Consider the following 25,000-nt stretch of genomic DNA (forward strand, 5'->3'; position numbering starts at 1 on the left):
GTGGGTAGACTCGTCCTTCTCTTTATGTATTTATGGCTGTTCCATTTTGTGTGTAATTGTTTTATCATCTGCCAAAATGAATAAATGCAAATGTTAACTAAACGAAACCTCAGAATGCCCTACAAAACTCCCTCGGCTCGTTTCTGCAAACACCAGACTTGTTTCTTTTTTTTTTTAGCCAACTGGTCTGGTCTGACAAGAAAAGCCAGGCGCGAACCCTTCGGAAGTGAAATACAAATTGAAGACTGTATAGTAGATACAACATTTACAATATAATATGTACGACACGGCCTCCTCATTTAGATTGTTTCTGACACCTAAATGTACACGTGTACTTATAAATCATTGGTGCAGGTGATTATATAATAATAATAATAATACATTTTATTTGTATTGCACTTTACATCATACAGATCTCAAAGTGCTACATATTCACAACACAAAAACAACAACAACAATGAACATAATTAGCAGAAAGCTTTTGAAAAAAGATAGGTTTTTAGGCCTTTTTTAAAAACGTCAGTAGACTGTGGGGCCCTGAGATGGTCAGGGAGGGCATTCCACAGCCTTGGGGCAGCAGAGGAGAAGGCCCGGTCACCCATGGTGCAGAGCTTAGTTCTGGTGGCTTGAAGGGTGTTTGCAGATGCAGAACGGAGGGAGCGTGAGGACGTCTGGGGGGAGAGGAGTTCCCTGAGGTAGGGGGGAGCATGTCCGTATAGGCATTTGTGGGTGAGGAGGGAGACCTTGAACTCAATTCTGAGTGGGACTGGGAGCCAGTGAAGTGCTTTCAGGGTGGGGGTGATGTGGTCGTGTTTACGCACCCTCATCAGGATCCTGGCAGCGCTGTTCTGGATGTATTGCAGTCTCTGTATGCTCTTGCCAGGGATCCCAATGAGGAGTGCGTTACAGTAATCAAGTCTGGAGGAGACAAAGGCGTGGACCAGCTTCTCTGCATCTGCCAGGGTGAGTGATGGACGGAGTTTGGCAATGTTCCTGAGGTGATGAAATGAAACCTTGCAGAGGTGTTTGATGTGGGTGTCATAAGTCAATTCAGCATCCATTTTTACACCCAGGTTGGTAATTGATTTGGAGAGAGAGATGTTTTGGCCAGAGAAGGTAATGTTAGTGATGGAGGAAGAGCGGAGCTGATGTGGTGTGCCGACCAGTATGGCTTCCGTTTTCGAACTGTTCAGCTGTAGAAAGTTTACCTTCATCCACGCCTCAATCTCCTCCAAGCAGGTGGTCAGAGTAGATGTTGGCAGAGGTGCAGCAGAAGTGGGTGTTGTCCTAATGTAGAGCTGTGTGTCATCAGCATAGCAATGGTAGGAAATCCCATGCTTGCTGATGACATTACCCAGGGGGAGCAGGTAGAGGGAGAAGAGGGTGGGGCCTAGCACAGAGCCTTGAGGGACGCCGCAGGTGACGTTGTGGGTGTAAGATTTGTTTTTGCCCAAGGCGACGTGCTCAGTTCTGTTGGTTAGGTAGGAGGTGAACCAGTTTAGCACATTGCCTGAGAGCCCAATGGTGTATTGTAGGCGGTGGAGGAGGATGTTGTGATCCACTGTGTCGAAAGCAGCTGTTAGGTCCAGGAGGATGAGGAGAGATGGGGAGCCAGTGTCTGCTGCCATCAGGAGGTCATTGGTGACTCTGACCAAGGCTGTCTCTGTACTATGGCCAGTACGGAAACCTGACTGCAACTTCTCAAAAAGATTATTAAGTTTGAGGTGATCTTGGAGTTGTGCTGCAACAGTTTTTTCCAGAACCTTTGATAGGAAAGGAAGATTGGAGATGGGCCTGTAGTTGGAGAGGACTTCAGGATCCAGAGAGGGTTTTTTCAACAGTGGTCTGATGACAGCAGTTTTTAACAAGTTAGGGATATGGCCGGCCAGGAGGGAGAGGTTAATGATCCTGGTGATGAGTGGAGAGATGGCAGAGATGTTGGTTTTCAGCAGGGTTGAAGGGAGAGGGTCCAAGGCACAGGTGGACAGCTTCATTTTTCTGATGATAGCCTCCACCTCTTCCTGCGTGACATCAGAGAAGAAGCAGAGGGGCGGGACAGACTTTAACAGTGGGTTGGCAGTTGTGAGAGGCATGGCAGAAGTGGTGGAGAGGTGTGAGCGGATGGTCTCAACTTTTTGTCTGAAGAAAGTCATGTGCAAGTTGCACCTCTCTTCAGTGACCTCAGAAAAGGATGGTGAAGGGGGTTTGAGAAGGTGATTTATTGTGGAGAAAAGTTGTTTGGAGCTACCAGGGCTGTTGTTGATGATGGTAGAGTAGTACTTGGACCTTGCATCCCTCAGAGCATCTGCATATGCCCTCCTGTGTTCCCTGTAAGCTTGATTATGAACAGTCAGTCCAGAGGCCTTGAGCCGCCTTTCAAGGACACGCCCAGCCGTCTTCATCTTCCGCAGCTCGCAGGTGTACCAGGGTGCCGAGCGCAAAAATGAAACTGACCTAGATTTTAAAGGGGCATGATGATCCAGAAGACTGCTCATAGACTGGTTGTAGTGATCAACTGAGTCAGCAACACAGAGGAAGTCAGTAGAGCCCGAGGAGAGAAGTTGAAGGTCCAGGGCCAGGGCATCCACGTTGATGTTTTTTAGGTTTCTGAAGTGGATCTGCCGCTTGGGTTTTGAGAGGGGGGAGGGAAAAGACAGCTCCATTGACACAACCTTGTGATCGGAGACACCAAGATCATAAACCTGTAAGTTTCTGAGGGGGGCGGAGTTAGAGATGACCAGGTCAAGTGTGTGTCCCCTGGAATGTGTGGGAACATCAACATGTTGTTGTAGGTCAAGAGAGTCCAACAGTTGAAGAAAGTCAGCAGCTGAGTGGCATGAAGGGGTGTCAACATGAATATTTAGATCTCCCAGGATTATGATGTTGGCAGAGGTAGTACAGAGTGTTGTGAGGAGATCGGACATTTCTGGGATGAAAGCAGAGTTGGGTTTTGGAGGCCGGCAGATGAGGATAACAGTCATGGGAAAAGGGGGCTTACATTTAAAAGTAAGACACTCACAGGAGGATGTTGTAGGCAGTGGGATGGGGAACAACTCCAGGTCCTGTCGATGGATGACAGCGAGGCCACCACCACGGCCAGTGCTGCGAGCTGCCTCCAAGTAACTGTAACCTGGGGGACAGGCTTCATTTAGGGCAGAGTAAACCCCTGGCTGGTGCCAGGTTTCTGTCAAACACATAAAGTCATGTCCTTTTTCCCTGATATGTTCTTCAATGAGGGTGGATTTATTGTTGATGGATTGGATGTTCAACAGTTCGAATTTGATCAATGACTGTGGGATGAATCTCTGTACAGGACGTAAAACATTTAAATCCACTCCACGCAGACTAGAATCCACTCCACGAAATCCATTCAGCAGAGGGTGCGGGGATCTCGCGGTGTTTCCCACGTTGGAGTGCAGGGATCTCACGATGTTACCTGTGTTGTTGTTGGCCGAGGCTCTGGCGCTGTGATGGCGCGTCAGACGTGCGACAGGTGACCAGAGAGAAGGGATGTTCGTCTCCGAGCAGCCCGGCTGATTGTGGAAGATGAGTTTTCTACCGGAGCCTCTGTGGATGTAGCGAGGGCGGCGAAGGAGTCCAAGTTCTTTGAGGATGGGGTTGTTTAGTCCAGGAGTGGTTGCGGGGTGAAGTCGGCAGAGTTGCGAGCTGGTATAGGTGAACACCATGGTGACCGATTTAGGGATTCTGCCTAGCCTCGCTAGCTACACCGTGGTGAGATGGAGGAAAGATGGAAAGTTGTCCGTCCAGGCGAGTATGAAGGTTGGATCTCTGAGCCCTTTCCCTTAGAGCCCTTTTCCAGGTGGGACGGACAATGTTTTGTCTTTAAAAGATGTCAGCGTCCTCGCCCCAATAAAAAAAATTAAATAAAAACAAGTCTCCGGAATGATGTTTTGGTAGCTGAGCTAGAAGACCCTTAACACTTTTTTAAAACAATCGAAAAGTACAAAAATCAATGGCTATGTACAGCGATTTAACTTAACTACACTATTATGTACAACAGAAGAACTGACATTTAGAATAAATTAAGATTATCGTAAAAAATTGACAAAAACTGGGCTAGACAGAGCGGCGTTAGACTCGCCAGCGTCCCCGTAACCTAGCAACCTCAATATTACTATGCAAGGACAGTCAAATATGCATACCACCTTATCTGCATATTATTATGGCAAATAATATACATATATATATATAATATGATCCCTCCCCAAAAGCAGCTCATCTCCGGCCTCACCTCTGCTTCTGCGGACCAATGAGCCGTCAGCTCTCTCTGCAGGCATCCTATGCCTATGTGGGGAGTCTGACCCAGTAGTCCCATCCTCCCCGCCGTGCTGAACGCCCTCCGGCCCTGCCTGCAGGTCCTCTGCGTCAGACACAAACACGCCGAGATCCTCAGTGGAGGACAGGGTGCTGTGGTGGTTCTCCTCGAGGTCCTGGTCGAGGTCGATGTGCACCTCTGAGCCCTGGCAAGTACACACACGAGAGTGAGAGGAGGTTCTAATGCCCCCACTTCACCAAGTACACACATGAGAGTGAGAGGAGGTTCTAATGCCCCCACTTCACCAAGTACACACACGAGAGTGAGAGGAGGTTCTAATGCCCCCACTTCACCAAGTACACACATGAGAGTGAGAGGAGGTTCTAATGCCCCCACTTCACCAAGTACACACACGAGAGTGAGAGGAGGTTCTAATGCTCAAGTACACACACACGAGAGTGAGAGGAGGTTCTAATGCCCCCACTTCACCAAGTACACACATGAGAGTGAAAGGAGGTTCTAATGCCCCCACTTCACCAAGTACACACATGAGAGTGAAAGGAGGTTCTAATGCCCCCACTTCACCAAGTACACACATGAGAGTGAGAGGAGGTTCTAATGCCCCCACTTCACCAAGTACACACATGAGGAGGTTCTAATGCTCAAGTACACACATGAAAGTGAGAGGAGGTTCTAATGCCCCCACTTCACCAAGTACACACATGAAAGTGAGAGGAGGTTCTAATGCCCCCACTTCACCAAGTACACACACGAGAGTGAGAGGAGGTTCTAATGCCCCCACTTCACCAAGTACACACACGAGAGTGAGAGGAGGTTCTAATGCCCCCACTTCACTCACGGTAACGCACATCATCATTCCATCCAAAGTGAATGGGAGGCATCTCTGTTGAAGCATCCAATGCATACGTGTGAATTCACAGTTCTTAGATATTACTGTTATGAAATGTCAACTTTGCTGGCCAACATACCAGCAGAAATATATCTTTTTGACATGAAGAGTAATCTACAGCACTATCTATTTACTAAAAGAACTAGCGCACACTTATTCACTCTTAAAACCATCAGGACTAAGCCCCCTCTGGAATGACCTCCCTCTCCCCATCCGTCAGGCTCCCAACTATTTAAACAAACCCTCAAAACTCACCTGTTCAACCTCGCCTTCACCTAAAATCCCCTGCTCCCTCCCCTCCACTTTAAGACTCATATGCTCAGTTTTTTCTTTCTAAAATGTTCTGTTTGCTTTGTTTTGTTTGATCCTTTGTCTTTTATGTTTTACTGTTGTCTCGTTTGCTTCTTTTTTGGTTACTTCTTTTGTAAAGCGTCTTTGGGTATTCAGAAAAGCATTTAAAAAAAAATATTATTATTATAATTATTTTAGAGCTTAGATGTTTGTCTGATAACTAAGAGAAACTGTTGTGAAGTGCCAAATAAGTAGTCAAATCAGGTAAAACAAACCAATACGACTGCATGGGCTCTCACAAAGATAGTTTCAGCAATTTTCACAACAAAAAAAATCACTAACCAGTAAGCTTCGCATCGGACACAAGCGAACGTTAGCCTGACTGCAAAATCACAAGTAACATGAGATATGCGCCACGGAGTATTGCTGATACCATCAGCATCTTAGCTGTGGTTAAATTTAGTCAAAATCAAATCCAAAATAAATCAAGCAGGGGTATTTACCAGTCAAGCAGAAATGTGTATCAGTTTTTAATCCTTTTATGTCTCGCTCTCTGTGATGTTTACACTTGCTTTATCTCCGTCTCTGTCTAAATATTTCCTTTTCTTCATAGGTCTTCCTCTGTTTACTTGTCTTTGTTGTGTGCAAGCTGTTTTTGGCAAAGGAGGGATGGGCAGGTTTTCCTTTCATATTGCTGCTGGTTGTTTATCCAGCATTGCCTTTACAAAGGTCCTGATGATTTCCTTTCGCACCATCAAAGCAAAAATAGACAGGCTGAGAAACAGCTTCTATCCAAGAGCCATCATAGCACTTAACAATGCACAAATGAAATTTGTATAGTGATATTGTATATATTTGTATTGTTTTTGTTTTTTATTTTTCAATAGCACTGTCTGAGAGCTGCCACCTCAATTTCGTTGCACTTGTGCAATGACAAATAAATATATTCTATTCTATTCTATTCTATTCTATGATGCTCTCTGAAGTTATTGAGCTTGACTTAGTGAGAGCATGAGCAAGGGCACTGTCAGGACATAGTGACAATTTTAGCAAATATGGCATGAAGTTATTTTTATACAGGATACCTACTGCAACGTTAATTTGATCTGCTAATGGCCACATTATGCTCGGACACTCCTGGAAGTCTTACATCTTACGTCAAAAGTCAAACATTATCATACCAAATGTGAATGGGTACCTGCCAACCCCCAAGCCAGATAGTCTATAAGCTCATATTATTTTTTTACTGGCTAATTTCAAGATATATTCACACATTTATAAGCTACATTTCTTGTTGTATCTATTTATTCTGTAAATGATTTTATAGCCCGATTTATTTAACTAATTTCAAGTAAATTTGCGCTCCATATGAACTGGACCAGACTTTCTAATGTCCATTCGCTATCAAAAGACTAGAACAGGAAATGAGGAGGCTTACATTCCATCTCACAGACTTCCATTTCTTGGCTTACCTGCTCCATTCCAAACTGATCCACAGAGTCACAGTACACCTCGCTGTCTGAGTCACTGGCCACGTGCTGCTGGTGGCTGCACAGGTCCTCAGGGAGATCTGCATGAGATACGGTGCAAACAAATCAGGGAACATTTTATCTAGGGGTGATTGGTGCAATACAGAACAGTAATGAGGTAGAACACATTGAGGGAACAAAATGAGGAAACTAATGTTGTGGGCCAGTTTTGACAAACTGAGCAGATTATGTGATCACATGTCTACTCAGGAAGTGGACCTTAAGCTGGTCAAAAAGAGAAATACTCCAGACACAGGTTGGTAAAGAAAGGAGTAAGGAAGTGCCATTTTTTGTCAGGACAGTAAGAACCATGTCATTTCTTTATAAAAAGGCAAATTCTATATCATAAACTCTTAACATCAATGTAGGTCTCTAATAAAGCACATAAACAGAAGATGTGCAATGATGATATAACCTGTGAGCTACCCCTTACAGGCCTCATGACAAAAAACTCTTTCATTAGAAGACTTCTGGAAGCAGAAAAGAGGTCCAAAACTAGCAAGCTAACTACCTAAATGCCACGCAAAAAAAAAAAAAAAAAACTTACAAATACCATCAACAGCACAGGTGGCACTGATAGAAGCTTGCTAGCATGCTTAACAAGTGGTGTTTGGCAATATAGATGGAGATGTCATGCTGTGAAAGCTCTTCTTATATTTTCACAGGGTGGTCCAAACTGAACCACAGAAATACATACTGCACAGCCTGGATGGCTAGTGGGAATGATAGGAGTGTTTATCTCTCTTTCACATACACCATCAAAATAAATTAGATGATATCAAAACCACTTGCCTATAAAATCTACCTCATAGGTGGCAAATCTTTGCGTACTGTTACTTTAAATGTAGATCCAAACATTAGTTAAGTGTACGTCCGTGCCCCTTACCACTGTGATGGCCATTGATCTCAATGCTGCCATCAGCTAGAGCAGCGGCCTCTGGCCCCTCCTCCACACCATTCCCATTGAGTGCAGACTTGGAGCTGTGCGTGCCATTGGTTAACGGGAGGCCTCCATGTGCCACACTACCATTTGATAAGGGTGCTTTGGGCTTCCCTGATGACCCTTTCTTTCTTGGTGGTGGGGCTGAATGAGGGAGAAAATAATATTAATACATTAGTACTGAAATGTAGTCGTCAGAGAGCACCTCCCGTCCTAACTGGCACTTCGACTAGTGCTTAACTTGCAATTACAGCAGTTACATTCCTGCACTTCGTTTTCTTTTTTTATTAATTTAAAAACAAAATATTTCTTATGTGAAAAAGTATTTATTGTTACACCAGGTTCTATTGCTCGTAGCTTGACTGTTCTCTCCCTAGTACGTTGCTTTGGACAAAAGTGTCTGCTAAATGACTACATGTAAATGTAGTTTTTAGCTCCCTAAGCCCAAAGGAGTTTTCCAATTAATTTTGTACAAACACAGAACAAAAAAGAACCATTTAACTGCATGCACATTAACAGTACATGTGGTCATTCGAAACATATATGCATATAATATATTGGACGTGTATGCAATCATATGGAAACAAATGGAAACTTAATATGGTCTAACCGAATAACATGCTTGGTTACTTTTTCTCTAGCACAGACCCTGGCATTGTATGGTCACCAACATTATAGTAGAAAGCAGGAGATTGTGTGAGCAATGAATACAATGTAATACCCTCAAAGTGAGGCTCACAGTGACTCCAAAGTCCAGTTGTTCTTTTGTTACCTGATTGCACAAGATGCAGCTCTTTAAACCTCGCTGTGTGCAAAAGGCTGGTTTTCTTTATTCATTAGCCTACCTTTTTTAACTTCCACAACCTCCTCTTCCTCTTCCTCATCAATATCATCATCTTCCGTATTCTTGATGGCTCTCCTCTGAGCCTCCAATCGGGACGTGTGATTGTCCAAAGATCCATTCATTTCCAAGTTCCTGATGATGCTCTTGGTGACTGCCTTGGATGTTGTTCCCATTATTCCGCCAATACCTGGAAAAAGCAGAACCAGATTCAAACTCTTTTTTTGGATAATATTCAGACCTGGCCCTAGATTCAACTTCCTTGAAGTCCTTTTGGAATTAAACAAACAATCTCAAAACAATATTGACAAAATACTACATTTCCATGTGGGCAAAAACAAAGTAATCTACCTTACTACCTCAATGAACAATCACAAGCTAAGGACTACTCTACAACAACGGTACCAAGTTGTTATTCCACTACAGTAGGAAGTTCTTCGGTGTAACATCCCCTCTAAAAGAAACTAAAGACAAGAGACAGACTACAACAACTATAAGTAGCCTGGGCTAGATGCAGGACCAATCACTTGCCTGTCAGTTGTCTAGACAACTTTTCCAGTCGGGCTGATTACCAAACAGAAGTAAAATGAACAATTAAAACAACTGAAAAGAATGTCATGGTACAATGGCAGCAGTATCAGCTGCATTTACAAATGCAACTTCCTGGAGGATTGAAATAGGAACCATAGGAGTCCAAAAAAAACCTCTTATGGATACTGAGTAAATCCATGTTGTTGGAACTTTTACTTATGGGGCTGAATTTTGGAGGACATTCAGGATTGTGTCTGCAGATAATAATAATAATAATAATAAAGCTTTATTTCTATAGCACCTTTCATACAAAAAATGCAGCTCAAAGTGCTTTACATAACAAAGACGTGACGGCTGATCTTACAGTGGTTATCAAGATGTGGGGTACTAAAATTGCTACTACGTGTTGCGACCTAGAGACCAATCTCTTTACTAGCAGCGTACCTGTGGCCAGGTCAGCCGCGTCCCTGGCCCTCCTTTCGTCGACCATCTCGTAAAATGGCCCCAAGACCTTAAGCAGTCTCTCGACTTCATCGGTCACCGGCATGCTCTCCAGAATCTATCAAGTGAAAGTTCGGTTGTCAGATTTCTGTTAAGCCCAAAATGAATTTACAGATTTACTTTTGTAAGTTTGGGAAACGAACAGAAATAAAATCACCAGTTTCATTTCTTCTACGTATGCCGTCATGGCCTCGTCTCTGGACATTTCTCCAAGAGCATTCCATGCGTCCCTTGGGACACAGAAAGCAAAACGGTAACCAAGGACGATGCACTATCAAGTGGGATAGGTATTAGTGTTTCCTTGTCCATGGAGAACCGACAAATGTAATTCGAGAAGCAACACAGTTATCGGTTAGCATATTTCAAGGACAAATACGAAGACATGAATCACAAAGTGCTAGCGTTTCAAAAATACTTTGATCTATTAAATATCCAGAGCACAGACATTTTGCATGATACATTATTTCTAGATACCTCGTGAAGTCAGAGACAAAGGTAAAACAGATTGTTTGTTTTAAGGATGTGTAACACAAATGATCAGTCAGCTAACTGATTTTTTTTGTTTTACCCTAATACATAATTCAAAAAGACAAAATCTATGGAAATCTATGTTTGTTACCACCATCCTGTGTAAAAACGTGAAGACAAACAGCATGCTCGTTCATTTCACAACTCAAGTCGCTGTACCGCGAAAAATATTTACTCCTCTCAGTTGTCAGCCAACTGTTATCCATCTGACCTTCCAGTAGGGCCAGGTGCATGGGAGAAAAGTCTACTCAAAGTGTGTCAAAGGCAACCACCTCTTGCTGCGTCTATTTACAGTGCTCACTCGGGCACAGTCACCGCAAGCTTTGTGAAGGAATGCAGGGCACCACAATACATACGCACATATCTGTCAGATTTGAGTTTAAACACATACAACCTTGGAAATAAAGACAGAAACTAAATATGCGCTCAGTTATCTTTAGGTACCATTTGACTTTGCCCACTGGGTCCCAGAAGCCTGGCCGTGGAATGTTGCAAGGCCCCTGCGTGGCCTGCTTGTAGAAGCTGTAGAACTTCAACATCAGCTCATTTGATGGCTGAAAGGAACCTGGGTAGAGATGTGGCAAAATCGTGGAAATGTTCATGTGCATGTTAATACCCCCAATTGTATTTAATCAAAAATAACCCATTCATGAAAAGTTGTTCATAAGTTATCGATCATACAAAAGATACATCAGGCTACAAATTGAAAAATCAGTTACACTCTTGTGTATACTTGGCGTTGCATATAACAAAATAATAATAATAACAAATAATAACTATGTACTTTGATACTTTAGTACTAATCATCTAAATATTTTTTCTCACTAATAATGCTCATTTGACGTTGCTGTCATTAGTCGTCCACAAGTCACCAAACACCAAGTGTTCAGCTAAGACTTCACAAAGACGACCTCGTATTGTCACTAAACCCCGTATAATGTAGGCTAATCGTACGAGGAGGATAGAGCCAATCGAGGATGATCTTGTGAGCTACACGCAGCACATGCTTCAGAAAATGCCGGCCTGTACAAGTTATCCCTTAAGTACAGATCGCAAGGCCGACAGCCATTCACATCCTCTAGACTCTACTCTGCATTAATCAATAGGATCAAGCTACAAGTCTTTCTGATATTCTTACCGTCCGCAGGTAAACTCTGAATCACTTGGACTGCAGCGTCAAAACGCAGCTCGTGGATTGGTTTGTTGTCATCCGCCATCATGACACAATATTGAGAGTGTCAACTGATATGTGGAACCGTCAAATCTATATGCAAGTTATGACAGAATAGAGCAATTCACACATAATCAACAATCAGTTAAGAACAAAACGAGAAAGTAAAAGCATTAGGATTTATGTTCTCGTAGCAGGCAACGCTTGCCATTGGTTGGATACCCTGATAATCCAGATTAAAGCACACTGTACAAATGAAAATAACGTCATGACCAAATGTTAACACTGTAATAGTCTTCTCTATCATTGGTTTTGTAACGATTGTTCACCTGAAAGCAATGCTACAACAAAAACAAAAGCTGTCAACTGTCTGCGTTGCAGCATAATTCGAACGGATACCCAAGACACCGGTCCAAATATGTGTCCAGTGTTTCACACTTTGTAAACTACAGCCTTGTCACGACCAAACAGGTTCTAGAAGGTTATTGGAAGTTTATTCCTTACCATTTGATGGTCTGCCTGCAGTTGAGACGGCGGCCTCTCGAATATGTTAGCGATCTGTAACCGTACACAAGTGATACGGACACAATTTCTAGGGAGTTGTAGTTTTTTACTTGCGCAATCAACCACCCCTCAATTCTTGATGTATGTTTTTGCCAACTCTCCTACAAGACCCACAATTCTATTGGATTGGTTCTTGTCCATGGGTTTTGTAGTTTTTTGAAAGGGCTTACGAGGACGCTACAATGACCTACACAATAAAAAGACATTTATTGAAACTGTTTAATTAAACAATGCCTTGGTAAATTGTAAACAGAAGGTAATGTAGCCAGTAATGTAATCAATATATCATATTTATCAGCGAAGCGCTTTAAATTGTTACTCAGAACTATTACATCGGCCTGTTTACACTATTGTGAAACTACCTATCCCAGTGTTCCATTTTTGCGATAGCGTGACAATTTCCGGGTTGACGGTCGTACTGAGAGCGAGGCCAGGAATCCCACAATACCAGGCGAGAGAGTCCCTTTTCTGTCGGGGCTGAGCTTGTGGTTTTAATCAAAGGGAAGACGGGGAAGCTATGCGGAGAGATGTAAAATGGCAGAGCTGCAAATGTTGTTAGAGGAAGAAATTCCAGCTGGTAAAAGAGCCCTCATAGAGAGTTACCAGAATCTAACTCGTGTAGCAGATTACTGTGAAAATAATTATGTTCAGGTAAGTTAACTCACAATATTTCAAATGTTTGCTCTGAAGCTGTTGTACTACATTCTTTTGTCGTGAGGCTAACGTTGAGGTAAACTGGAGACAGGAAATAGGGATGACAAGAAAGCGAAGAGTTCCCATTAGATTTACACAGGCTTATGGAAAATGTATACTTCAGTTTGTTCTGCTCTGTTAATAAGTTATTTTATTGACCATGACTCAATATGGATATACATGGTGACGTCGGCATCCAACATCCCAACACCCATTCATTTTAAAACGAGTTTGCTCACCTGATCAGATTTTTTGGTTTACTCAGAGGGTGTGTCTGGACGGAATTCGGTTTGTACTTTGTTACAGTGACATGAGAAGCCAGTAGATATTTTGGGGAAAGTTGTTTGCAATGACTTAAGTCTAAAATGAGGTGTGTGAACTTGTAGAAATGCGATTAGGCTTCATGGAATGTGCTCCCATGTGACTCAGATTCTTGTTAACATTAATACAAATCAAATTTGTTCAGTATAATATTGTATTTTTTGAAGCGCATTTCAGTGTTTAAACCGTTTTAGTATTTGTTGTATTGGCTTTTGAATCGATATTTGAGTCGATTAACGTTGTCTGGCGATAGCTGTCCGGAAAAAGCAGTTGATAAAAGAGTTTGTGTCAACCGAAAGGTTGCAAATCTTTCTCACCATGATCAACATAAGCAATATGGCAGGCTTTTATTTGGGGATCTTGAGATGTTGTGAACTTGGTTTTAAACTAAAAATGTTGAGCATTTTCTTTACGATTTGCCCTCTCGCTGTTGTCCATTTCATTTTATTGAAATTAGACCAAAATACAGTCCAATTTAGGGAAACCAAACCAAGAGCCAAGTGATAGTCGGATAGTCTTTTTAGTGATCGATAGTGACTTTTTTTTTGTATGCTTTGTGAGGTGTGTGTGTTTATAAACAATTTCTGTATCTGATCTTCGGATCTTTCTTAGGCTTTAGTTTGTAAAAGCGGTAGGCTAGAGGTACAAAACAAGATCTCTGGATTTTGAACTCCTCTATCAAAGTTATTACCACGTTATCCTTTCCAGCAATCGTGATCTAGTGGCTGTCAAGAAACATCGTCTTATTCATAGCAGATGTCAAGTTGCTCAAGTATTGGTTGAGTTTGATTCCCGCCAGAGATTTTCTCTCACGTAGCCCTGGTAAGCGCATCAGACCTAATAACTGGAATTTATCCTCGACTCATCCTGTAGTTTTATAACAAACTTTTTCACTTTTTAAAATGTGTTTATAATAAAACATATTTGTGAATATAACAGGCTAGTAAAAGCCGTTCAGGGGATCTTTTTTCTTGTTGAGAAAGTTGTACATCAGGTCGAACAGCTTCAAATTGAGAGCCATGCTGTAGTACCAGAGAAACCCAGGTCTTGGTGGCACTCCTAAGCGTCATTGTAAGCTGCTTCTTCCTCTTTACAACCCTCTTGCTCATATCCTTCTCCAACTCTGGCTTTCACCACAGTTGACAGAAGTTCGTTCCTTTGCCTGCTGGCATGTCTCAGCTTGACAAGGCATGCAGACCGCCAGTCATATCCCTCCTGAAAGTTGGCTCTTTATAACCTCTTTTCTAGTGATTCGGAGTGGGATGGCTTTACTGCCTGACCGCTGTGCCAGAGATAGGCTACTACTGATGCCACTAGAGGAGATTGTGGAACAGTGGCAGTTGTGGTGGTGAGAGGCTCACTACATCTGGTTGATATGAACAGCCACTGTCCAGTTTTTTTCACAGTGACTGTTTTCTGTCCCCATGTGAGAGTGTTTATGTGGGCATAATACTGGAGAATGCCTTGGTGAAAGTGTAGGTCATGTTCCGATTTCCTGGGGGCCGGCTGCCTTCTGTCACTGAGTTTTGAATGATGTGCAGGATGATCTATACAACTGTCAGCTGGTCTTCATGGATAATCCTTATAGATTAAGGATCAAGGTTGTTTAAGTGTCTCAGTGAGTGAATTTTGTATGTAAGAAAGCGCTCTGTTCATGTGTTGGGTAGCCAGTTGATGGGCTTGACATGTCAAGGATGGCACAAAGTGTCTCAGTGAGTGAATATTGTATGAAGAAAGCGCTCTGTACGTGTGTTGGGTAGCCAGTTGATGGGCTTGACATGTCAAGGATGGCACAAACTGTGGAAAGCTGGAAGGGTGAGAGTTTCTCCTCAGACCATGCTGGTCATCCGCCCCCCCCCCCCCCGCGGAGGCCTCATACCAGAGGATGCGATGAGTGCATCTCCTGGAGCCGCGCCAAAGTGTGTGTGTGAGGGGAGAGACGCTTCCACTTCACACACCACTCTATGTGTCAGAGCCCCAAGTGTGAGTGTGTTGTTCCACACACACACACACACACACACACACACACACACACACCATCTCATTCTCTCCCTTCCTGTTCTCTCGTTCTCACTTTGGTCTGGACTCCCACACATTCACCACAGTCCAAGCTGGAGGCATTGGCTTCAGTTTGTCAGGGCTATTCATACCCAGTGGCACCTGTCAGCACAACATTGCTGTAGGCACAGCTTCCCTCTGCCAGGCTTTCACTGCCCTCCTGCCACCTGCCGAGAGCCACGGAACCTGAGAGCACAGCATTTCTGTGCCAGAGAACAGCGGATGATGACGCAGTCCATTCAGTGCACTGTTTCATATTCTGGGGCTCCCCTGTGTAACTTTCTTTAACTCTCATTTCTTAACACGATCACTCTCTGTTCCTCTTCTCTTTCTCTTTTCCTCCCTCTCCCTATTCTGCAGTCTTCCTTTCTCTTTTCTCTGTCCCTCCCTCTCCCTCCTTATACTAAAGCCTGACGTGTTTTCTTAGGGCAGGATGTTGACATTTTGCTGTTAACAAAAGACTCCGGCTCCCACAGCTGAGCGTAATCTTATTGGCTCTCGGGTGCATGGCAGGCCCTGGCCTACACAGAGCGGTAGTCTTTGCTTCAGCACAGTGCAAGGTGCAGAATCCAGGCCTGCCATAGAGTGAGGCTGAAAATAGTCTTTTCTGCCTGAAAATGAAGTCTTTTCGAGAACGTCTGTCAGAATAAAACAACTAGGCTTAGAGTCTACAGGGCCTGTCACTGGGTTTGATTCACTGTACGCGTTAATATTCAACAGTGACAGTTTGTCAGAAACATTTTGTCCAAATGCTTTTGGAGGAGTTCAACTCAGAGAGGAGCCTCCGGTTGGCTGTCTCAATCACACTTCATTCATTCCTCTTTTCAAAGTCGTCTGTACTGGGGAAGCTTATTGCTTTTGATAGCCTTGCCCAAGCTGGGTACACAACTCCCTGTGTCAGATGAGAAAATGATGGTGAATCCACACCGCACGTCTGAGAAAGCCTGCCACGTGTGGCATTCACACGCTCTGCAGGTCAGGGAGAATGGCAACCCATCCTAAGTAATATTAAACACATCACACAAGGTTTATTTAGACAGAAGTTTAGCGTTCAGCAGGGATAATCACATGGTGGATTTCTGAGGTCGGAGGCAAGGATGGAAGTTTTGCACAAGGTCGGAAGAACAGTTTGACCCTTCTTATCACCTCTGGTCTAAACATGCTCTTGTACATAGGCAGACTAAGTGGCACATAATAATCTAAGTTACACACACACACCGAAACACAGAAACGCCATGGAAAATATTAATACAAGGCACTTAGTCATTAACAGCGCTTGGAAATTATCTCCGGTGGCATTCGCACGCTCTGCGGGTCAGGGAGAATGGCAACCCATCCAAAGTTAATTAAACCTGGAGGTGAGCTTTTGGCATTCCCAGCTCTTCCCAAAGTAAAACAGGAAGTCACAAATTATTCTTTAATGCCTCTGTCTGGCACATGCTCCATAGCTTGGTTGATTGTTCCACCTATGTGACCTGCATGAATTGAACCTAGATAAGGGTGTGTTTGTCCACATCTGATCTTGTCCTAGTGTCTGCTTCGACGTATTAGAAATTCATTTATTTTAGCACAGCTTAGACACTATTTTTAGTTCTCCCTGAACTCGGCCACCTGGTATCTAATCTGTTGCGAGGTAGACTACAACTCGTTTGTACCTCATTGTTTCAAAGTCAACAGAGAACTGCTGTGAGAGTGGAGAATGGCACTGAACAGAGAAGGCTAGTACGTACACTGGAACATACTAGCTGTGAGGGAGGACCCCACCCTGCACTGCAGTGCTGTCTGATCCAGAAGCCATGAGGAAAGAAAAGCCAAAAGGGTACTCAAAGAGTGGTTGGACATGATCATGCCGGTCTTGTGATTGTGTGTGTTTGAGGCCATATTAAGAGAATTACCACGGCGGTGGGGACATACAAAGGGACTCCCAGATGTCACAACTCTGAATCCAGGTCAGAAGTCGAGCCTGCCTGCACACTTTCTTTACATCAGACAGTGCCTGTGTATAATTCAGTCTAAAATAGAACATACCCAGAATATGCAGTTGTATATGTGTTTCCATGTCCTTGTTCACACACACACACACACACACTCGAGAAACGGAAAGACAGGGTGCAGATTACAAACCGTCCCTGTAATCTCTTTTCCACTGGCCTCGTCCACGTCTTCCGCTCTGCCCCTGGTACCTCACTCTGAACACAGCATGACTTAACCCCCTCAACCAGCTGGGTCATTAACCCCTCCTCTGACCCTTTGAGTTGAGATTACTCAGGTCGTGCTGGTAAAGAAAGCCGAAGGGCTTCCCCTAGGGCAAGGCTTTAAACAGGCGACTGTACTCATACGGGCACAGTCTGTAATTCAGAGACCACGGATGCGGGGGGAATCTACCTCATTCACTCTGTGCCGGCTCTTGGCTCTCATTATGGCCGATGGGTATGGCTTGCTCAGCCAACGACAGACGATGCGTTTGGTAGTCTAATTGAAGAGTGTTGAAGCCATGGCGGCCTTTGATCTGGTTTCCGAGGCCGCTCATTGCTAAATGAGCCCCAATAATAGGCATCCGCCCACGGTGTGTTTCTGCGTGCGAGGGAAAAGAGAGAACACACCCTTGCTGTGGACTGGGGTCTACACCAGAAAGGGATGAGTCATTGGAGTTCCAGAATGCAGTCAGACCTGTGGGCTGCCTGTGACTGATGCTTTAGCTGTTCTACTCTTTGAAATGTTTCAAGTAATTATGTTTCCCCGGAAAGACACCACACTCAAATACCTCAAGATGTCTTGCACACATCCATAGCAGACATCGGCACTAACAGCATTTCTGTCTCGTAGCCCTCAGTCATTTCCTGCTTCCTGGCCTACGACCTTAACGGGAATGGCACAGGGTCTTTTTTTTTTTTCTTCTTTTTCCTCAACCTTTCCTGTTGAGTCATTCCATGTTTTGGCATTCCAAGCATTTCTCCCCAATTTCCAGTTAGCACTCTCACCCGGGTTAAAGGGAGGAGTCTTCACCCCCCGGGTTATAGGGGTGAGCACTCCCTCCACGGTTCTAGGGAGGGGCATTCCCCCGGGGTTCTAGGGAGGAGCACTCCCACCACGGTTATAGGGATGAGCACTTCCCGATTGGGAAGACGAGCAAATGAATGTGACTGAATGTGGCTGTAGCAAGGTGTGTGTGTGTGTGTGTGTGTGTGTGTGTGTCAACCGTTGAAAAGGGGGGCGTGGCCGGAGCAGAGTTCAGCGCAGACGTGAAATTTCCTGACTGCTTTGGTTCTTCAACTAATGTTTGTTCATCGTTGCGATCGTTGTTGTGTTTATTTGAAAGAAATTCAGTCTTACAGGGTACATACAATACAGGGGGTTTTGGGCGATTTTCATGCACAAACTTATGTTTCCGTTTGAAATGTTGCAATTCCGTTTCAAATGGTCCATTCCGCGAATTCCGTCCGATTTCCGTAATCGCGGAAAACCATTGGCCCTATATAGGAAGGTGCACTCCCCCCAGGGTTATAGGGAGGTGCATGAGTGGCTTTGACTGTCAGCATTGAAAGAGGCCAAACACCTTTCTCAAGGGAAAACAGCAACAGCACCTTTGAGGCCAATGTTTTGATTTCTCCTTGACAGCCGCATGTCTATCTTCCACCTTCTTGTCACAAGTCTCTGCTGACATGTTTTACTGCAGTGAGGGGATTGTTGTGCCGTGGGTGCCTTTCCTTAGAAGGTGTTATTTTTCCTCAAGATTGTTATGTAACAAGTAGTGGGTAGCTTCTTATTGGTCCACCAGCCTTATAATTCTTATTTAGCTGAAATACAAAGCAATCACCTAGTTTATCAACAGACCAAAGCAATCACCTAGTTTATCACCAGACCAAAGCAATCAAAGGAAGAGTGCTGTACTTGAGGAATCCTCCGGATCGGGGAATGGCTCGGCACAGTGTTTAGAGAGACGGGATCCCATCCCACACAGCCGTGAACCCCACCTCTGCACCTCTTCCCTTGCATAGCAGATGCTTCCTTTGTCAGCTTTAAGAGATGTTGCTGTCATTCAGGTTTAAAGGAGGATGTCCGTTAAAATCTAGGAGGCAGTGTCCTGGAGACAGAGGATGTCTTTGGTCTGTCCTGAACGTTGTGCTCCCTCTCCGTCCTCCCTCCCGTAAGGGGATGTGTGGCTCTGGGTGGCACTGGAAGAACCGTCCTCACTGACCCCTGCAACTCCAGTTCCCTCCCAACTCCCTCAGGGGAGGAAACCCAGGCTTCCTCCTCGACCCCTGCACCAGTGAGCAGGGCAGCCCCACCAGCAGCAGAGCTTTCCCCTCCTCTTCTCTCTCCTGTTCCGCTCTTCTTTTCCCTCCTCTTCTCTCTCCTGCTCCGCTCTTCTTTCCCCTCCCTTTCTCTCCTGCTCCTCTTCTCTCTCCTGCTCCTCTCTTCTTTCCTGCTCCTCTCTTCTCTCTCCTGCTCTGCTCACTGAATGATGAAACCCCTACTACAGCATATTACAGGCTATCAACTGGCCACCTATTCAAAATATGACCTTGTCCAAGGTCAATGTTAATCAAAGTTATTCACAACTAAATGTTACATTTTAATTTTTTTGGCATTCCACTGAATGACATGCAGGTTTGTTACCATGCCACAAATGATGAAATATTTACGAGGGATAAACTTAACTTGATACAGCACCACAGAGTTCTTCAGGGCTCCTTATGATGATGTCACGTGACTGTCACATGACTATCGGGTTTGACATGATTTCAAACTGACCTCTTGACCTTGTTACCCTGAGCAACCTCTAAAGGGGCCAACATGGTTGACGGATTGGTCATTGCGCACGTCAATGGTGATGTCAACACCGCACCAAAACATTTTATGCCTGCGCTTAGTGCGTGTGTGGGTCCCTGAAGTCTTCTAAAAGATAGATGTTCCTGCTGAGAAAGACACAATCTACACTGCTGGAGAGTAAAATGTGCTAAAGAAGAACACAGTGGAATGTATGTGACCGTTAACTATCACTGGTTTTCATTTGTGGATAAACCGCTTGAAGCAGCCATGAGAGGACGAGCCAGATAAGAGTACAGTGCAAGTAATTGGCATTAATTTGACATTTTATTTTGCCAAACGTTATTTGAAGCATTTAAGTATATTGTAGTGTTATGTTTATGTTCTGAAATATTTTTTGAAAATGTAATTTGAGGTGGACACAAAAAGGGACTTGTGTTGTCTTTGAACCTTGTGCGTCTCTTTCTATCTCTGCTGCCCTCCCTCCTGTGAAAGACTTGAACAGTAGCCGAATCCGGCTTACTCTTCAGTATGCCTTCAAGGACAGAACTTGTGTGTTGCGGTGTGTGTAAGTTGAAAAAGGTTGTTGTTTTTATTGAAAGTTAAATTAAGATTTTTAAGATTAAGATATTTGGCATGCTTAATCACGCTTTAATAATCACCCAAATCCTGTTAGTCCAGTTTGTCATGTTCTGTAGTCACATTTGCCAATCTCGTGTCAGATAAGAGGAGAGGTCAAAGGTCATACAGTGCTCTGGCAGGTTGGACTTGAGAGGGACAGTAGTCACCTCCCCTCCCCCGACTGTCCACATCCCCGCCACTGTGTCCTGCCTCCTCACTGAAGTGAGAGAATGAATCAAAATGCCAAAGGCGTTTTTCTCTCTCTCCCACAGCAGTTTTGTGAGAACTCGCCTCTCTTCCTCTCGAGAGTTCGAATGATGTCTCTGTCCCCAGCATGTCATTGTTCACCCCGCTGGTCTATCTAGGTGACGTGGTGTTCTAGTTAAGCCGTGCTACAGATTAAGTTGTTTCATTTTTCTCCCTTTGCTGCCTGGCCCATTGAGAGCAGTCTCGCCATTGAGCTGTGACGGGGTTGAATGAACAGTGCTGTTTTTACAGTGATCTGGTGTGGGGGGAGCAACACAGGCACACAGTCAGGCCACAGACTGTGCCCCCCCCCCCCCCCCCCCCCCCCCCTGCGAACTAGGTGCTCGTTCTGGGCTGGTGCTAGAGACAGAGTGTGTTCAACTTGCGACCCGTCTAAGATCTAAGACCCTAGCCCTAACCCGACCCGTCTAAGATCCAGTGTGCTTTTCCACAGGCTAGAGAGCCACAATAGACACACATTATTGCGTCACTGTATACGTCCCTGGTGCCAAGCATAGCAACAACTGTAGCGGACCAGCATGCAAGCAAAGCTAGTAATTTCTCATGTCATTGTTACAGACGTCAAACATAACTTTAACGTTACAAACGTAACATTGATGTGAGAAATTAGTAGCTATGCTTGCTAGGGTAATGTTTAAGCTGACCAGCTAGCTAGCCAGCCAGCCATCAATGATGTAATCGTAACATTGTATTGAGAAATATAGTAGCTCGGTAAATGGTGATCACAAAGTTTTAGTTGGTCTTGTTGGTCCTGATAATCCTGCCCCCAGCTCCTGACATAAGCGGTTCTTGGTTCTAGAAGTGTAGGGGCCACTCTAGAACCAGTTTCCCTGGTAGAGAGCCGGTTCTTTGGCTGTCTCAAAACTGGTTTGAGATAACCTGTCCTTGAACTGCCTTGCTGGAAAAAGGGTAGGATCTTGCCACGATAAATAATGTCCCGGTAAAAATGTTTAGTACTGTGTAACAGATTTTGGCACTTAATTTGTTTCACAACATATTTGTCTAAGAAGGTTATTTTGTATCCTTTTTTCCATCCTTTAGTGTAGCAATAAGGAATATAATATTCATACACTATTTTTAAGTAGACTATAGAAAAAGTATTCTAGTTAGAACTTTTATACGCCATTAAAGAAAGAAAATAACAAAGTAACAGACCACATTGCAGATTGAAAAACTTAAGGCCATTAGTACAGAACTGGCAGAAAACAGCTTGGTTAGAAAGAATCAAGACAGTTCTCCAAAATGCTTGAAACAGCCTACCAGTACCTTAAAAGACTGCACAAGTATACTGCTCTTTGTATACTGTACACAAGTATACTGCACTTTGTATTTTATTTGAAATAAAAACTATTCATTTCATGTCATTATTTTTGAGACATTGAATACATTTAGATGCATGTAGATCCATTCTGCATAATTGAACATGTCCATCTGGACTTTCTGTTTTTTTCTCTTTCACCTCTGCTATGCCTATGTTTACCGATGTGATGCAGTGGATTGGAACACCTCCTTTCAGTCGACAGTGACCACTGGTCTCTTTTCGTCAAGTGGCTGGCTTTTAGTTAGCAAACTTGACATGGAGTGCATATATGTATGCACCGGCAGATAATAGACATGCTCACACAATTGGTCTGTGACCTTTAAGCATGAAAACACAGACATCTTTCATTCTAGTACTTAACAATGATAATCTGTGATTTTTCTTTGTTGTATGGTCTCTCTCTTTCATTCAGAATCAGATGTAGGTCAGAGGGGGTGGTGGGATTGGCAATGGCCATCAGTAATTTGCCCGCCCAATGGGAACCAGCTTCATCACAGTGGCACCCCATCAGATTAAAATTGCTGAATAGTCATAACATGTAGACTAGGCCACATCTTAATCTCTTCAGGAATCTCTTAAATCCAATGACCAGATTAAGTCTGCGTTCGCATAGATTTATGGTCCGTCTCAGTTTATGGAGACTGCGTTGCTAACGCTATCAGCCCTGATGGATGGTGCTGACGCTAGTTGTTTTAGCCCAGGTGGTGATGTTATGTAAATGGGACTCATTTTCTCGCAATGAATCCTGCCTGAAGGCAAATTATCACTGTGCGGGAGAGATCATGGTCGTCAGGAATGATTCGTGTCGGCTACAGCGTGCTCAGGATTTGCTTTGGAGGGATTACTGGTTGGTCTGGAATTTTCAAGACCCACTTCAATCTAAAGACCAGAGAAGAATGAGGAAGACTGTTGAAGTGGAATTTCAGGGGTATCAGCAACACAAAGAGCGGATAAATAATGCATCGGAACACATGCAGTTAAAGTGGTTTTGAATCCTCTGTCTTAAATATAGACGAGAACGAGGTTCTCCTTGTGTTGTGTTCTGCACAGGGGGACGCGAATTTCATAGATGGGTAACCTGGCTGGCAACACGCAAAGTCAGCAGCGCATGACTCAAAGGTAATTTAATAACTTGGCAAATGCGGTCCTCACAAATGAACGGACATGTGTTAGAACACGGAACGTCATTCCAAGCTTCTGTTGGCTTTGAAGCTTTTGAAGAGATTTCTGCACAGTCTTCATCCCCCGAATTATTAGGTTCAACAGGAGCCCAGTACCTGCAATAAATTCACTCCGTCACTTTACGCTGACTCAGTGGTGTGCATTCCAACAATAGCGCTTCTACCAGGAAGTCCTGAGTACTTTAACAACATTGACTTGAATCATAAACTGTGAGAGCAGTAATCATTTGGCTAATTTCATAACCTGTCCAAGATGACTAGTGCAAGCATGGATGGGTTCGCGCAACGCTGGGGTGTGTTAACACACACATGTGGGAGACCCATGAATAAATGAGTTCCTTCAAAGCAACACTTTCTTTTCCTGAGACTTGTTAATGATTTCATGATGGGCAGACCACTTGCACAAGAACCTTCATCTCCTCCGGTGTAAACCACACACACACACACACACATCTCCTCCGGTGTAATCCAGCTCTGTTGTAGAACTATTGTTGAGTTCTGGGGTAAACGGTATGGTCGAATCATTGTCATTGGCTGATGGCTATAGAAAGACTTAATTTGCCACGTCAACTAATTACTTATCTTTTTTTTAAGCTTGAATGTGTCAATGAAAAATAGGTATCCCCGTCTATTCTCACTGCACGGTCGATGATGCACGAAGCCCTTTAGTGGTTCACGTTGCCTTATGAAATTAGGTCCCAAGGAGTGTTGAAACAGGAGTGTTGTTTTGTAGTCTCCCACTTACCTGTGTGTGTGTGTGTGTGTGTGTGTGTGTGTGTGTGTGTTTGGCTGAGAGGAAGTTACAGCTGTATCTGTGCGTGGGTGTGTTGCCTTGCAAGTTATTTTCACGAGGCCAAACTCTCCAAGTGATTGGAGGGGGTGGCATATCTGATTTATTTTTGGACAGCTTTTGGTGTCTTTTCCATCAAAAAAATTACTGGAATGGAAGTTGATTTGCCGAATTCTACAAATCACTGTAGAACTTCTGCTTGTGTGTTTTGTTGGCAAGAGAGTTTGTTGAGATAAGTGGCATGGTTATGATGATGATGATGATGGATACAGGCATTCATTGGATATTACATTGCTATGCTGCTGGTTTGCTTATTTAGACTTTGTTTGCCACTCCCAGAACTAAAGGACTCTGAAGGTGGGTTAAAAAGGGGGGGGGGTCCTTCTCTTTGGACTTTTTCTGTCTTTGTGAAAGACTTAAGTCAGTATGAAGGAGCTATGCTATATGTTTGATGCATGAGGCTTCATGTCGCACATGATATCATTCGGCCCGTCCTGTGCGACAGATGGCCGGCGCACGGTGGGAGTTCTCAGGAGGAATCTCCAAGCATTCCTGTGGGCGGTTATCGTGCACACACATCTGCTCCCCCCGCTCCATGAGAGCGGCTCACGGCCCCCGCGGCTCCGCCACTCTCCCTCCCGCTGTTCGCACCAACTGCTCATACGCGGCCCCCAGACTCGTGTGTGTGTGTGTGTGTGTGTGTGTGTGTGTGTGTGTCGCGGCCCCCAGACTCGTGTTTGTGTATGTCCAGAGAGGCACGTGTCAAAGGCAGCATGTTTACCAATCTGACGCCATTATCCACCCCTCCATCCAAGGGCGTCGGGCTCCAACAGAAGTGTTTTAGCGGCGCTCGCAAGTGATTGGCTTTGGCAGGCAGCCTCACGAGCCGGTTAAAA

At 44.2% G+C, this 25,000-nt stretch overlaps 2 protein-coding genes across 3 annotated transcripts in view; one reads left to right on the top strand and one right to left on the bottom strand.

Moving 5' to 3' along the window:
• acbd5a (acyl-CoA binding domain containing 5a) overlaps window positions 1-12,085 on the bottom strand; it is a 15,790-nt gene extending 3,705 nt beyond the window's left edge. Inside the window, exons 1-9 of the mRNA XM_080854807.1 lie at window positions 12,023-12,085; window positions 11,486-11,611; window positions 10,792-10,912; window positions 9,977-10,049; window positions 9,763-9,877; window positions 8,792-8,977; window positions 7,893-8,090; window positions 6,950-7,047; window positions 4,253-4,481 (exon numbers count right to left, since the gene is read on the bottom strand). Coding sequence (XP_080710933.1) covers window positions 4,253-4,481; window positions 6,950-7,047; window positions 7,893-8,090; window positions 8,792-8,977; window positions 9,763-9,877; window positions 9,977-10,049; window positions 10,792-10,912; window positions 11,486-11,567 — 1,102 coding nt within the window. The 5' untranslated portion in view covers window positions 11,568-11,611; window positions 12,023-12,085. The remainder of the gene's footprint in view (window positions 1-4,252; window positions 4,482-6,949; window positions 7,048-7,892; window positions 8,091-8,791; window positions 8,978-9,762; window positions 9,878-9,976; window positions 10,050-10,791; window positions 10,913-11,485; window positions 11,612-12,022) is intronic.
• A 511-nt stretch (window positions 12,086-12,596) lies between these two features.
• abi1a (abl-interactor 1a) overlaps window positions 12,597-25,000 on the top strand; it is a 57,267-nt gene continuing 44,863 nt past the window's right edge. For both annotated transcript variants that reach the window (XM_080855031.1, XM_080855030.1), the window contains exon 1: window positions 12,597-12,733. In XM_080855031.1, coding sequence (XP_080711157.1) covers window positions 12,617-12,733 — 117 coding nt within the window. In that variant the 5' untranslated portion in view covers window positions 12,597-12,616. The remainder of the gene's footprint in view (window positions 12,734-25,000) is intronic.

The sequence above is a fragment of the Sprattus sprattus genome (assembly GCF_963457725.1).
Source record: "Sprattus sprattus genome assembly, chromosome: 17".
Taxonomy (NCBI): domain Eukaryota; kingdom Metazoa; phylum Chordata; class Actinopteri; order Clupeiformes; family Clupeidae; genus Sprattus; species Sprattus sprattus.